Source organism: Pagrus pagrus (assembly GCF_965226575.1).
Source record: "Pagrus pagrus genome assembly, chromosome: 1".
Taxonomy (NCBI): Eukaryota; Metazoa; Chordata; class Actinopteri; order Spariformes; family Sparidae; genus Pagrus; species Pagrus pagrus.
The window spans coordinates 19,161,055-19,177,702 of record NC_140185.1 but is presented as its reverse complement, the minus strand read 5'-3'; the positions used below and the strand labels follow the sequence as shown (position 1 = coordinate 19,177,702).

General features: G+C 42.5%; 1 protein-coding gene across 2 annotated transcripts in view; it reads right to left on the bottom strand.

The window, feature by feature from the left end:
• gpc5a (glypican 5a) overlaps positions 1-16,648 on the bottom strand; it is a 151,480-nt gene that overhangs the window by 104,405 nt on the left and 30,427 nt on the right. For both annotated transcript variants that reach the window (XM_084362535.1, XM_084362536.1), the window contains 4 exons: positions 15,561-16,021; positions 15,231-15,464; positions 13,131-13,270; positions 12,917-13,042 (listed from right to left, as the gene is read on the bottom strand). In XM_084362535.1, coding sequence (XP_084218661.1) covers positions 12,917-13,042; positions 13,131-13,270; positions 15,231-15,464; positions 15,561-16,021 — 961 coding nt within the window. The remainder of the gene's footprint in view (positions 1-12,916; positions 13,043-13,130; positions 13,271-15,230; positions 15,465-15,560; positions 16,022-16,648) is intronic.

Genomic DNA, 16,648 nt, shown 5'->3' with positions numbered 1-16,648 from the left:
TGAGATGTTTGCCCATCCTGTTCTCTTTTAATTTAAACTTTAAATTAAGTTATTGTGTAACCAGGCAGGCAACTTAACACGTAATTTATATAAACATTAGCACATTTTGAGCTACTAACACTGATGTTGCTCACATGTCACAGTGTTGACATCAGCGGATTTGTCCTCGTTGTTCAGGTGATATAAAATAAGTTGCCTCAGAGTCTTCCTGTAATGTGATGGTATGGATTGAACTTGTGGCGAGTCATCGGGATGCAGCCGGCGGACTTTCACACGCGTCGAGGGACGCTCGCACTCGTCGTACGGACGTGCCTCGACTTCCTCTCTGCAGCATTGTGGGGAGCAGCTCCGGCGTGGCGGAACCGAGCAGATGGTGAACGTATGCGGCGCTCATGCATGTCATCATCACCTTCATTAGCTGAAGGTGACATATGACATCATCTGGCCCACGTGCATTATGGGGGCCAGAAAGAGTTGTTTGCTTCTTTTTCCTTCTGTTTTTTATTGCAGCATGGTTCAAGGTTGTTGATGGGAGGTATTGTGAATAATCACACACACACACACACACACACACACACCTTCCGCCGGCTACTCCTCCTCAAACCTCCCCCCGTTCCCACCACCTCCCAGCATTAAGGTAAATAAGGGCTTCCAGCAGAGAGCCAATGAGCACGGGCCACTGAGCAGAGATGCATGTTTGTGTTGCCTTCCTCCCAGGACCCTGCTCGTTTATCTTGGCTGTCAGGTAAAGGGCAGACTCAGAGAAGGTGAAACTTTTTTTTTTCTTTAATAAGGCCGGCTTGGTTTCCATAGAAACTGCAGGACAACATTACAGGGACAATGATAAGAGAGCAAAGTCTGGTCTCAGGGCATCCCGCAGTGTGCCACATTGTTGTTGGAGACATTTGCGTTTAGGAATGAAAGAGCTATTTAGAATGAATCTCAGGGAGCCTCCGGGCTCAGACCTTTTACTGTGGGAGGTGAGATTAATGAGAGCATATTCACACCTAGCTTTCAGCTGAGGTCAGGAGCTAAAAGGTAGGTTTCCACTTGTAAACAGGTGCTGAGTCTTCTGTGGGTACAAACTCCCCGATAAGGACGAAGTTGACCACAAAGGAAATGATGCTGAAGAATGTAACGTTTTAAAGATCAGAAGCAGATTCATTAGCTGTAACTTTTTCAGTCGTGTATAAATAATACAACACTGAACCACAGTGAAGTTACACTGTCAATACTCCAAATGCGAGCTACGTACGCATTCAGAATATTCTCCCGAGGCTAAAAGTGCATAAAGAAGAAACAAATTGCACAGGTAATGAATACTTAATGACTACTACATTTTTCACTTTGTGGCGTTAAATGGGAAGCATGTTTAGTTAACAAATGAGTGGAAAATCAAAAGGAACACAAGGTACCACACGCATTGTCAAAAGCCTGCAGCCGTGAGATAAACTGAGACAATGATACAGAGATACGAGAGTCTTTGTTCCCAGCCACACTCCTGCGAGAGAGAGGGAGAAATTAAGTCTCTTCTGGAGCAGAACTCAACATGGATATGGTCCGCATGTAGTCATAAAGTCGATATGAAATCAGGCGACCTTGATAAGACGGCGCACAACTCTAATTCATGTGCAGGCACGCTTAATGCGACTGCAGCAGAAGTGTTGGATTCGACATTAGGCTTTTATTCTGCATTCATTCCAACGTTATGATTGACTCAATAACCGAGAGAAAATTCTCCGGGGAATGCACTACCAACTCTCCATACACAAAACAAGAAAAGAAACATCAGGGGCTTTTATTGTGGAAGTCCATTACTGAAATTGCTCTCATCTATTGTTTACTGGTCTGTAGTGCCGAACTATTCCAGCTAAGAGCTATGAGAAACAGCTTCTGTTTTCAAAACGATATTGCTGTGTCCTTGCGATTCAATCACAAGACAGGACTCTTTCTGTCAGCACCTCCAATTCTTTAAGCCTTTTTATGACGAAACGAATAGATCCCACTCACGTCGAAGGCTTTCTCAACAAAGAAGCGCTACATCTGTCCCCTCTTTATGAGCATTAACTTCACATGTTTTCCAACTCTTTGTTCCACCGTTCTCCAGCGGCCTCTGATTTATATCTGAGGTAAAGAGGAAGAGTGCTCCATGGGGACCGAGCGTGTGTGTTCGACGGTAGACGGAGGCGGGCGGAAATCACACACGGGGGTGAGGGTGTGTGCTCTGACAGCTCATCAGTGGACAATAAGGCCTTGGCTGTTAATGTCCTGCTACCCGGCGCACTGCAGGGTCACAATCTGCTCCAGATGCTGGAGGCAGGCGTCCAACTCGTGGCAGTGGAAGAGGGGGGAGAAGCAGAAAGGGAGCGGGCTCACTGAAAAATGAATGGGACGAGATAGAGACGCGCGTACGTGCATGCACCACCCGCAACAAGCAGCGCAATTTCCTGTCTCTTCTGCACAGTTACTGTAGCAACATCAGGGATAATATCTGAGCACAAATAAATGAAATCTCCCTTTTTCCAGAGAGCTAGATTGAAAATGTATCTGTTCAGAGCAATCATGCATAATTCGAGAACAGGAGGGGGTGGAGGGGCTGAAGCAGCCAGAGAAACGAGCACGCGCGCACACACACACATCCCAGCGCGCATACAAGAGGGACTTATGAACTCAATTTAGTCAGCCAGACCGAGTTCTTGATTCTGTCACTTGGGATAATCGTCAGGATGTGGCGCTCTGACCGAGCCCCTGCGTCTAAACCCAGGCAGGATATAAGGTCATGTTGGAGTGGAACTCTAGCCATGCAGCACCCAGACCTCAAGTGCTCCAGTGGTTTTGTGGTTATCTGCAGTGGGCAGCTGTCGCAATACAGAAGGAGCTCTTCAAGAACGTCCCTTCTCCTCTTCCTCTCATCTTTCCCTCCTCGATTTCCCTCTCAATCAGCCCACCCATCTTTCTGTTTTGTTTAATTTTAGCACCTGTTTATTTGTGAGTTTTTGTTCATTGTTCGTTTTTAGTGTTTTTTTCCCCAAAAGATTCAGATGCAGAATGAGCCAAACGAAGCTATTATGGTTGGAGTCCTGGACAAGACACTAAATAACCCAAAGAGAAACTGCTCAGCTATATTTGTATTCAACTTTATGAACTAGCCTTTGAGGGACCAGGGATTCCATACTACATTCACTTCAAGCTGTGAGCGAAACAACTCTCTCGCTTTCTCGCATGAGAGTGACTAAGAGGACAGCTGTGCATAATATATTTGACAGTGCATGTTTAAAAGGTTATATTCCTTTTCTGTTCAAAATTAGGTCACTTCATCACAGCAAACGAATGCAGCAAGGAGGCGGTGAGACTTGATGTTCTGCAGCGTGTCTGTTTATCACTTAAATTTTGTTTTCTGTCTGTCACTGTCAGGGACAACATGGATAAGAACCACCGCTTCCACCGCATACATCATCAAAACTGATGCAGGGAAGTAGGGGAGGTGGGGGGTGGGGGGGTCACCAATCTGGCATGTGTCTGGTGTGTGTAACTCAAAGTGCAGAGCTCCACCTGCTGCTCACAGAGAGATACAGCAGCACTAAAACAAGCCTGAAGCACAAACGTTTGGATTTATTACTGCAATGACCATTTTACTGAATGGGACAACATAGCTCTGCCTGCAGGTGTATTAATGGATGATAGGGCGTTTACATGTGCACTGAACAAAGACAACCAGCTGTGATATTATATTTATTTAAGCAAGTATACTGTTCAGTCAGCTCTTTGCTACAGAGAGAACTAGAGTTTGCCATGAAGACTCCATCCTTAACTCTTTTGTTTCATTAAAACTGTTCTTTCTTCTTCTGTATTTTCAAAAATACTTTTTCAAACCTATAGATATTTTTCTTTTTCTTCTGCCCAATGTAATTTTAGAAAAGTTGTTTTTTCAGTTTATTAAGCCAAAAAAATCAATCAGTGAACTTACTTACTTACTCTTCTCTTAAAAGTTCTTCCCTAAAACTACGCAATGCACCTTTAAAAATCATGTGATTTACATGCAATGTGAACGTAATATGGCACATATTGTAGAAATGTCAATATGGTATGTAACCTATGATACATGCAAAAATATGAAATCATCTGCGTTTTAAAAATCACATTCATTAACAATCCACCTCAAATTAAGAGAATCTCTGTCCGTCTGTTCGTCAATTTTAACTGTTCATCCGACTGACTTCACGCTTGGCGAGTGTATTGCTGTGAACTCAAGGAAGTCATCAACACCTTCCAAGTGTCGGAGCTGCCAGCAGCCATAACAGAGGTCAAGTAATGAACAGATATGTTTTGAACAGGCACTGCACTGGATGCAAGAAAAAGCCCAAAAGTATCAAGCTGATTTAAGCCTCCGTTAAGTTAATAAACATGCTGTATTTCCTCGATTCCCAGTCTGGGGGTCAAGACCATTGCAAGGGGTCACAAGGTTGATCTAAGGGGTCGGAGGGGTGAGATGATTAAAAGCACAGGAAAGCTTAAAAATATATTTCGGCAACATCTGTATGTTTTATTAAATCAGAATTTGCCCAAATCTTTCCTTTTTTATTATAAATTATTGAATAATTGACCTAAAAATTATTGATATAAGTCAATTCGGGGCGCAAAGACTCTTTGACTAGCAACTTGGAGACACGTGCAACATGTGATGAGTTTCGTTTTTTCTGGGTGACGAGATGAGTGCAGCCGCATTTCATTATTCACACATGCTGTCCCCCATGATGGGAACACCGTGTGGATTTTGCAGTGAGACTCAGAAAACCCTCCAACGAAGAAGCATGTTCCCCGAGCAGGCCGGGATAACCTAAGCTCTTGATGCTTCTTCAGTGGATTCCTATTAGCAGAGCTTAAAAGCTGTCATTTCAGTTAAGCCACGGCAAATCACCTGAGCTTCACGTCTAGCGGATGGGATGGAGGAGAAAATGAGACAAATGACGAAACAGACAAATGACGAATAGAGAGGAGCAGAACAGAGGTAAATAGATATGAAAGAGAGCAGCAGAGACCTAAACACAGAATCAATCCTCTCCTCTGATAACTGGCCACACATTGAGGGGTGGCCTGCACTCCGACTCCGGGGCTCTTATTACCATGTGATTAACCTCTTCAGGATTAAGCGGGCAGCCAAGAGACACGGGAAGGGTCAAAGGTCGGCGCTCAGACAGCCTCTCCAGCATGAGGGGTGGCCTATTACACGAAAGGCCACACTTCTATCCGCCTGCCTGTCTTCAAACATCTTTTCAACGCATTCATCCCGCAGTACTCATCCCTCCGTGTTAAATTTAAGCAGCACGCAAGGTCAGTTGCCTTATTATCGTAGAAGCGAAAAAAACTGTTGTACTCAATTAGAAAAAGGCTCTTTGAAAATATCAACACACCGCCAAACACCTGGTGTGTGTTGGCAGCCATGAGACAGACTGCAGGTGGGGATGAATTAAAGTGAGTCTACACCGGAGGAGGTAATCATGAATAAAATATCACACTTTGGTACTTGTTGAGGCTGTGGCTTTTTAGCACCGCTATAAGTCTTTGTTGTTGTACCCCATTGGCAGAGAAAAGGGAAAAGATGACTCCTTCTTTTTTTCAAATAAAATATAATCTGAAATAGTTTTGCTGCGTTGCACACGCTGAAGATCAGGTGCCAAACTGAATTAGAAAGCAAATGTGAGGCAACTGAAAAAGAATCTGTGCGATCCCTCGGCTGATGCAGACTTGTCTGTCGGCCTGTTACTCTGACGGAGAAACAAAGACACCTGGTAGCTGGTGTGTGTGTGCAGCTCATGGCAACTTGCCATTCCTTCACTGTGTGTGTGTGTATCCATGACGGATGGAGAAAGCATGTGGGAATGTGTTGACCTTTCTGCCCAGACAGGGACGGTGTCTCCAACCAAACAAGATCACCGTCACTTCCATAGTTTGAGTGATGTTTCACCCTTTCATTTTTTTAATCTCTCCTTGTCCAGCGACATAAATCACAGGAACTTTTTAATCAGTCTTGAAGTGTGACAAATGTAAGGGCACAACAATCTCCACACGGCTGGGGATGAATTATAATTTTTCTATACAATACAATATCTGAGCTCTGGTTCTCATGATAAAAACTTTTGTGACGATCTTACTTTTACAACTTGTTTTTTGTAATTTAAAGCATGTAGGGATCTTGTTTATGAAGAGGATGATCTTAGTGATAAACCCACATTTTCCCATAGCTCCCATATTATGCTCAATTTTAGGTTCATAATTTTATTTTAGGTGCCTATTCAGCCTCTGTCTGAACGCTCCTGTCTCTTTAAGGCCCCCCTCCGGAAAAGCTGAGTCTGCTCTGATTGGTCAGCTCTCACAGGCCTGAGCAGGCACCACCCACCATGTTCTATATTAGCTCTGCTGGTGTTTTTGTAACCATGGTTGTGCTGGGGGTGGTGACTGTACAGTTGTGACATCACAACGTCAAAGAAGTCCTAACAGCCGGTTTAAAAATAACAATATTTATGCAGCACAAAATAGACGTTGAAATCTTAATTTCTACAAGATGGAACCTTCAAGCTAATTGTTTAATGGCCATCTTTACTGTTCTGGTTCCCTCTCGCTGCTCTCATCAGTGTTGTTTTTAGCTGCAGCAAGCAGCTGTTTTCTGCACAAATAGCTCTAAAAACCCACTTCACTCTACCTGCTCAGCACTAAACAGCAGACAGGAACAGTTAGCAGCTAGCTGGTGAGCACAGTGGAGCATTTAGATCAGGCCTATTCAACTACTTTTTTGGAAGGGCCAACGGACCGGACTTTTACACCCTCTATGTCTGAAATGTACAGCTAGGAGTTTAAAGGTGTGAAACAGTGCTCCTTTTATTTTCTGTGCACTGTTAATTAGTTTCTGTAACTGGAAGAGGAGCATTATGTATACAAAAGCTCTGAAACAAACGATGCGCCTTTCAAAATAGCCCGGGTTAAATTTAAAATAATGAAATAACACTATTTCAGTGTTCCTAAACAGACATGAATGAGCCGATCAGCCTTCTAATGAAATGATCAAAGATTCAGAGGCTTAAAAGCCAAATATTTCCCTCCAGAGTTGTACTGCTTATGCTACATTCAGAGTTCGGAAGTCGTTCTTCCGACTTCGGTTTGTTCAAGTTGTGCCAAGTCAGAATGGTTTGCATGCAGAGTGTTCAAACAACACACTGACAGCTGTTTCAAAGTAAGCGGATCATGTAATGCAGTCCGCTACTGTAAACTAACCAGCGGCTTCCAACACAACACAGACGTTCCACAGAGCCCCTTTAAGCTAATTTTTTTCAATCATTTTTTATCTTATCATAACTGTTTTCTTTCTTTGTAAAGCAAAATCACTTCACATTCTTGCTGCGAGCACAAATACACCACACCTGCCTGCACATTGTTTCAGTTCAGAGCGCAGACTTAATGCAGGATTGTTTCAGGTAAAATTAGCTGTCACAAAAGATGACAAAACTGTTAATAACCCATAACGATACCAATCAGAAAACTTCATGTCCAATTTGTTTTTCTTCTTCCTGCCAGTACGAGTGCGTAAGTGAAGGACTTAACCAGAGAGGAAGAATCTGTGTACCAAATCCCCCCTGAAGCCAGACCCCATCATAGACATTGAGATGAAAGCTGCGTGTGTTCCTCCTCTATGATCTTATCTGATTGTTCTTTATCTTTTTGTTTACCAGGGACCCAGATGGGGACGTGCATTAAATCTCCCTTAAATCTCAGGCCTCTGTGTCATGTGCTCTTTTGCGCTCGTCCCGTTTTATTAAATAAGACAAAAACGCTCTGGTGCAACTCGCCGCTTCTTTAAATCCATAAAACAATCTGCGGCAGGACGCACAAAGAGCTGTTATAAAAGGCATCCACGCACATTCAAATGTGCAGTCTCACACACACACACACACACAGCAACTGAACCAATCGTTTAAGGTCTCTGAGGCCTCGATAAGCTTCTGTAAATCAGCCACCATCCGGCAGTGAGTTTTATTCCCCTCTCTCTCAGTGGATGTTGGGTTATGACCCGTAGGCAGGAGGTTATTTATTGCTTCTGTCTCAGCCTGTGTTGACTCCCAGCCACTCATCTATGGTTCTAGGCTAATAGAAAGCAGCACAGGGTTGTAGATTTGCAGGAAGCCCATTCAGCTGCAGGGACTTCTTGGCTCGATAGTCCCCTCACACCCTCATCTCGATAGTCTCCTCTCGCCCCTCCTCTGCCTTGATTCTTTATGTTATTCAATTCCTCAGCTTTCTTCCTCTATTGTTTTCTTTTTATTTATAATGACTGAAACAAAATGAAAGCCTGTGAGAGAACCTGAGGTGAACGAGTCCCTATCAATAAGCATTGGTGTGAATGAGGAAAAGAGGCTCCACAGACCATAAACACTTCCTAGAGGCTGCTGACAGGGATGATGGACAGTCTGCAGCAGCCTGCTGGCCTGCTTCTTCCTCCTGCACATGAGAAACATCTCTATTCTCAGAGACGGCTGCCTCCTTTATTATGGAAACTTGAGGTCTTATGTTGGAAAAAATAACAAAAGATGAAACGTGTAAATTGTCAATGCCAGAATAAAACTTAACCTTGATGCTGAGATTTTAAAAAGGCTGTGAGAGACCCTCTCTCCCTCCCCATCCCCCCCTACTCCTCCTTTCTTACCTTCACACAGCTGCTGTGAAACATCTCAACAAGGCTGTCATCCTTTACAATGGACCGTCTAACCCAAACTGGCAACTCCAACCTCACCGTGGTTTGAAATACGGGCCCACTTGCCATTTCTACAGTGCTGACAGCGGCTGACAGTTAAGAGGAACAACCACAGACTGAGGATATATGAGGGGGTCCTTGAGTGATGACAGCGCGTTTGAGATGGAGAGCTGTGATGTAATGGAGACAAGGCCGCTGACTGATACGATGAAGGAGGCCAGTTTGTCTGCACCGGTTCGCAACCATTCATTTCCAAGATCTATGTGTGGGAGCACGAACGGTTAATAGAATAATTCGACATCGGTGTCAGCTTGTTTGTGTGGGCAGTGTAGCGTTTATATACTGTGTGTGTGTGTTTTGGTGTCTTCGACCAGGGTCAACGTCCTACTGCTGCCAGGATCATAGAGTGAGATGTCAATGGAGCTGAAAACCTGTAACTTCATGCAAACTGAAGACATTTTCAGACATAAATACATCACAAAGTGACAGCTTTTTGTCATCCCGACGCAGATGATGTTTGCGTTCACGTTCCTCAAGGGTTCATTCAGACACAACAGCATTATTAAGTAAAACTTCATAAAAACCATCATTCATAAGCGGCAAATTTATAGCTGATTAAATAGTTATTTAACTGTTAACAAATATGAAATACTCTGTTTCATAAATAAACCGTTTATTAAGCAGATCTAAAGGTTTATAAACATCAGTTACAACTCTACAATAAACAAATGCTCAATAAATGGTTTATGAAGCATTTCATTGCAAACAGTGAAATAACTATAAACTAAAGTTTGATTAACTACACATACCAGAGCCCGACCAATATATCAGCTGGCAAATACTCAGATATAACGGGGTCGGCATAAGCTGTCCAATATGGGACACCATGAAAACTTAACTGGCAAAGTTGAGTCTTTTAGGCTCACTGACGTCATTTAAGACAGTAAAATGTACTAAAACTGTAAAATATCATCTCTTACATATTTTTGTGTCTGATAAACACATTCGAGGGATCATTGCAAAAAAAGGAAATATATCAGTTCATACATCCAAACCAGAATATTTTACTCCCCAATATTGGTATCAGTTTAAGCCCTAAAATCCAGTTATCGGTTGGGCTCTAAAATGTACATGTATTACTCATGGTAAGTATAAAGTGTTATCAGTTATTTGGAAAATGGTGCATGAGAAGAAGCAAAAAGAGAGACAGCAGTGAGTTAAAAATGTGACGATAAAACAGAATAAGACTGTTCTGTAGAGCTGCAACTGTAAGTCCTTTAATCAGTTAATTGATCCAGAGATATTGGTTGTCAACTTTTTTGATAATCGATTAATTATTTCAGTAATTTTTCTTTAAAAAAAAATTTTTTTTGGCTTTTAGAGTCTTGATTTGAACACGACAGCTCACAGAGTGAGACAGGAAAGGGTGAGACAGAGAGAGGAAGACATGCAGCAAAGAGGCAATCGAACCAGGCCTCTTCTTACTGCAGTCTCCATACATGAGGTGCAAAAATGTCGAACATTTGCTGGTTCCAGCCCCTTAATTGTAACAATTTTCTGCCTTTCTATGTCATTTGTGAGAGTAAATTGAGTCTTTGTGTGTTGGACTGTTGGTTGGACAAAAGAAGCAATCTGAAGATGTCACTTTAGGCTCTGGGAAATTGTGATGAGCATTTTCTGTATGTGTAAAAAGGTGTTGCCACTGAAGACTTATGAGTTAATGACCATCATGAGCATGAGGGACGCTCCTTCTTACAGTGAATCCACTTCTCGCTGACACATTTTCACATCAATTTCATCATTTAACTTTATCTGAATTTATGCTGCTTGTTATATAACATCCAACAGTGCAGAAGCACAGAATGACGTGACGTTAATCTGGGACTCATGCGATATTTGTAAAGTATTTTTGCTGGATATTCGTTAATTCATCCACTCAGCTAGAAAGGAATTAACTTGGGATATATGTGTATGTACATAGAGAGCACTGGTGAGATTATCACAGCAGTTGTCACTTCTGGCCTGGTTGTACTGCCATGGAAAACCTGTTTTTATAGACTGATCTGAACCTCTCAGCAAGCTGAAATGGGCTTTTTAACAACGTTTCCTAGTTTGTTAAACTGATTTTGTTGATAAGAGAAATAATTAATTAATGGCAGTGATCACTGGCAGTACACCACGTTCCCTCTCTGAACGTCTAGACTCGTGCTGTTTCAGTCTTTACATTAATCTGTCAGCGCTCGATTCAGAGTTGTGCTGTGTTGCAAGTGTTATGGGGATGTTACTAGGTGCTCTGCCAAGGTTATCTTTCACCCCTGTTAGCTAGTTTAATAGCTTGTCTGTCTGCCAGAAAAATACTGGGAGGTTTTCAAGAAATTAAAGGGCCAGGTCGTGAGCCAAAGAACCCGGATGTAGTGAGCCAGAAACCAGATCTCTGCCACATCAATCGTTGTTTCATAGCAATAACTGAGACATTTAAAGAGAGTCCATGTCCTCTGAGAAATCAAAGATCCTGTACAGAAATGTTTTAAGACATAATTTCTGTTTGAAATTAGATAAGAAGATAAGCAGCTCTGTGGTCTCATTGCAGCTTTCTTACTAAACCAATAGAACCAATCACAATGTTTTGTTTACACACGCATACATACAATTTAACTGTCTTTTCATGATGTTATAAAAAAAAGTGTATCAAAATTAATTAATCTAAAATGCATAATAACACGTTCACTCATGTTAGGCAGGAGACTGTTTGGCCACATGCTAAAGAAAATGACACTTTGAGTTTACCCCAAGCTAGCAGTTAGTCTGCGATGTCGCTAAAGACAAAAGTGAAGCAACACAGTACAAAAAATAAGCACAGCTGAAGTAAGATAGTTCGTATCACCATGTTTAAACATATATCTTTAAATATCACAGTTATGGTTGAAAATGAAAGAAATAAAACAGAAATAATCAAGTTTGATGGTTTTACATATCTCCATGACTTTAAAGTAAAGTTAAAAGATATTGATATTATTCTAGAAGGAGCTGTAACGTACCAGTTTCACCCCGGGATCAATAAAGTATTTCTGATTCTGATTCTGATTCTGACATGCTTGGCATACTGTTCTAAATGTGCTTATTGTACTTGTGGAGTATGTTTGAAGTATTTTGTTATCATCTTATTTATACTGTATTTGAAGAAGAAACTTTTCAGTAAATGGCTGAAGAGAACAACATGGACTATGAAGTTTTTATGGATGCTATGGATGACTCTATAGCTTAAGAGTCCATTTTTAGCTAAATGATGGAGCCACACTTACAAATAAAATATATGTAATATCTGCTTTGTGTTTTTTTTTCATCAAAAGTTATTTAAATTCTCCTCATAAAAAAATAAGTCATCTATAAATATGTAAATATTTTGAAAGTTTAACTGTGGGACACGCGATGTCTTCGACTTCACTGAAAAGTGCGTTCTCAGTTGCATGTTGGAGCATGACTGACTTCCACACTAGTTGTCATCAAATCCTGCTCACACATACAGGCACATGGGTCAAACTCAGATTTGTGAGCAGTGAGCACAGATAAGTTTTTGTCCTTCAGCAGACAAAAGTGAAAACAACCTTCTGGTATCAAACTCTGTGCAGACATCATTCTGCACGGTGAAGGTCAAACAAGCGAAGTCACAGTAAGCAAAACACAGCTCTGAGTGGAGGGAGGATTTAAGTGAAAGGTTGGATTTTTGTGTGCTCAAGTGTAACCTCATGAACTGCGCACCGAAAACAAAGGAAACATCTCTCTTCTTCTCAATCTAGGTATAATTCAGAGTGATGTACAAAAGATGTAGCCTGGAAATTGATGTTTGAATGCTGTCCGTAATAAAGGAGCTGCTAAAGCAGTTACATCACTGAGTGTTTGGGTGTGTGTACGTCTGCATGAACCGGTGGCACCATGAAATTATAGTGAAGAACATCGACACCATGTCTGTCTAAACAGATGAGAGACAAATTAAAGGAAAACCCTGAATAAACAGATGTAGATGTTTTCATAAACAACACAAGGAAGAAAATGATGAGGGGAGATCTTATTGCAGAATGCTGATCATCCCTCCAACAGAGTTTTTCTGGAGGCTGGTGGTGGCTCCTTTACTTACTGAGACACTTGAATTTGTCGGCCATCTTTAAAACGTACCTTTTTACCATGTCGGTTCCATTCCAGCAGGACAGCCCGTCACCAGAGGCCAGCTCACTCACACACAGCTGATCCGCCAGGCCACCGTAGTACGTACGGTAGAGACGTAGGCTGTTCAGGAAGTCCCTGGAAAGCAGAAGCAAAGTGTTTGGTATATAAACTGCAAATTGAATAAACCAAAATCAAAAATATGATCCTTCTTTGTCTTACTTACCTCCTCCTGACAGCCAGCGAGTCCCCTGACACTTTGACAGGAGCTTTCAGAGGGATGGATTCTCTGCTGCTGCTGCTGCTGTGCTGGATGCTGACTGACTGCGCAGGCCTCCTGCTCGGTGGGCCACACAGTTTGTGCACCTATTACCAAGTGAGACAGACACAGATTTAAGTCTAAACATTGAAGGAAACATGCATTTTAAATCTTTTTAAACTGTACTGGTGCAGGACAAATACGCCTTATTTTAGAAGGCTGAGTGACGGATGTTTATACTAAGGCCATTAGTGCAGACAGGCCTGTCATCTCCTTTATTCTGAATGGACTGCATGAGCAGCCTGTCAAGCAGCAGTGACACTACACAACCACTAGATGGAGCTGTGGTGTCTCTATCAGACCAGGACAGACAGTGGAGTTCAGGGACATCCTAAAGCAGTTCATTTCATAAAATATAAGATAAATGTAGACAGAAAATGACCTTGTTAATGTTTTATGGTTGGACTTTTATAGATTACTTTTATGTTTTATGGATTAAGACTTCCTGGTTTGAAGAAATGAGTCTAAAAGTGGCTGTTGAGACTTCCTCTTCCTCTTTCTTTCACCTTCCCTGCCTGGCAGTTTAAAAAAAGGTACGACCAAGTCGGCACATGCACAGGTATTTTTGCAAACGTTTGAAAACAAATGAATAAATAAATAAATAAACTCCATCGAGACGAGGGTGTTGGCACTGTTTCAGAAAAGTCTCTGTCGACACTAACACACCACATGACCATTCACATACACCGGGCATGTACGTGCCGGTGTAAACCAAAAGATTGTCTACTCTGTGGTGGAATACTATCAATTATTTTTTATTTTACTTTCTTATACTTTCAGTTTCTATGAAATATGTTACAGGTATCAGGTTTAGTATCAAGGCAACTGGTATTTTTTCCTGAAAACAGGACAAAAATGAGGCAGGGAAATGTGACTGCACATTAAAGTATATTTTAATACTTAAGTATTACTTTTTTTGTACTTTATTTATTAACTTTTAGCTTTCACTCCCTACATTTTACCACAAATATCTGTACTTTCAACTCCTTACTTTTTTTAAAACAGTCTCGTTACTTTAGTTTTAATGCTTTTGAGGGGAATTATCGATCATTTTTATTTTGCGTCATTGCATGCCGCCTTCCCAACATCACAAGACTGATCAGTGCATATCACCAACGGCAGACGACATAAGACAGAAACAGACAGAGAGGGGACTGTGATGGGGAGAAAAGATGTGTTAGTGTCTCGTATCTGTAGAGACCCTGCAGTTTACTGCCTGTATATTCTTAATTTCTCACTTTGTTGCTGCTCAGGACGCTTTACCAACCACAAATGTCGGTATTTGACATCCTGAGAATGAGACTCAACAACCAACTATCTTTCTGATGCATTTACGAAGAAGCTAATCTTTACGTTTAAACTCTGAGTACATTTCAGAGCATGTAATTTCTTACTTTCTTCTTACAGAAGTTGAATCAGTACTACGCTTTTTTTAGACAAGTATCTATACTTCTACTTCTACTGAGTACAGAATGTTTGTACTTTTGCCACCTCTGTTGAGAAGCGAAAGTGGGTGTCTGCATCATCGTTTCAAAAGCCTCTGTTCCTGCCCATCCAGACGTAAACACTGAAAACAGTCTTCCATAAATCCTAAAATGCCGTTTACGTGTGCACGAAAGGCCAGAACACACAGGAAAAGCTTTGTTTTCAGAAATGCCCGTGTACGTGTGAACAGAGATTCTGACCTCCTTGGAGCTGCCACACATGGACGTGTGGAGATATCTGGCCTGTTCTGGTCTGACTATCCTGTGTGTGTTATTAGCAATTTCAAGGAATTTATCTCCAGCCTCCACACCACATACCTATCTGACTTGGAGCCAACAGCTGGAACAGCTGTGTAATTCACAATAAAAACCCCTCCATGAAAAGCTTTATCCTCTGTCTATTCTTCTTCCATTTACGCTGTCAGATTTACTGGCGCTACTGGTTTTTGCCTCCCGCAGAGCCACAGCACAGTTTCAGGTCTACCATCCTCAATGATAAATCTCTCTTTACAGATGATCTGACCTGTGCCGAAAGGCGGGGTCCATTTTTCTGAGCGTGTCCGACAGCATCGTGAAGCAGCGTGTGAACTCCCAGCAGCACTTGTTCTAAATCCTGAGGTCCGTGCATCCGTGCTGACAGGCCCTCCAGCGAGCGAACAAACTCCCTCCAGTGGGTGTCGATCTCTGCCATGCTCGCCAAGCAGCCCCGCATCACGTTGAGGCAGTAACCCATGCAGGGCTTGGACTGGGTTAAGCCCTGTGAAGAAGAGAATTACTTTGGGAATCAGTGATGCTGGAAAACACTTTCATTAATTCTGATCGATAAAGTCACTTCGGAGACGTGCATCCATACCTGGCAGTGAGGACAGTAGTGCATCTTGAGCAGAGCCCGTCTGCACTCGCGGCTCAGCTGTAAGTGGTCCGTGGTATTGATGACCTCGATGCCGAGATGCAGCGCCTGAAGGAGAAGCTTCCCTGACACCCCAGAGCGAGTGATCTGATCAGCCAGGATGCTGGGCGCCCCGCCAAACGGTCTCACGTCACGGCTGGACGACCTCACACACTCGGCGTAGCCCGGCGATATGTCGCTGAGGCCTGGGTTGATGAGGTGATTGTAGACGAGCGGGAAGAGGGCATCGAAGAATCGCTGCACTAGGTCGTCAACGTTGAGCTCAGACCCCAGCAGGAAGAGACCGATGTCAGTGAAGAGTTCCCGCACAGGAACCTCGGCCTGATCAGCCATGTTGCGGTACGACTCCTGGAGGACGACGTTGGTGTGGTTCTCCGCCTGCCTCATTAAGACCTCGAAGGTGTCTGGGGATGGAGAGCAAGACAGAGAAAGTGAGAGAGAAATAAATAAAGAAAAAACAATACAGAGGGACTGCAGATCATCTTTCTTGCTTCAAAGTTGCCCTTCCAACCTCACGAGAGCTAGAAGAAGAGAACTGAAAGCATAAATATTCTCTGTTAACAGTTTGGGCTGAAACTACCGTGTTGTGGTATGAACAGAGTCGTATACAGTATATTGCCCTTATAGAGCTTCGGGGAAGCAATTTGTTCTCTAATCAAAAGCGGAGCTGACAGAGACAAATGGAAAAGAAAGTGGTGACAACACATCAGTGCGGAAGCTGCTGTGATATAACATGACCAGAGCTCCAGTAGAACTATATATAGTGTTTTAATAAAACAACCACTTCTCCCAAACCAGCCTGAGTGGTGTCAGTGAGAGGAGAGGAGAGAAAGACTCGTGGTGTCATGGGAGTTCTTGGAGTGAGAACAAGAACAAGTGGATGAAACAGAGAAGAGAGATGGGAGGAGAAACATGACAGAAGAAAGGCAGCGGTTAAGAGAGTGAAATGAGGGAGAAGAAAGGTTAAGAGAGCCGGGGGAGATGGAGAGGATCCTCATCTCCATATACTTGACAAATTAATTCCACAGAAT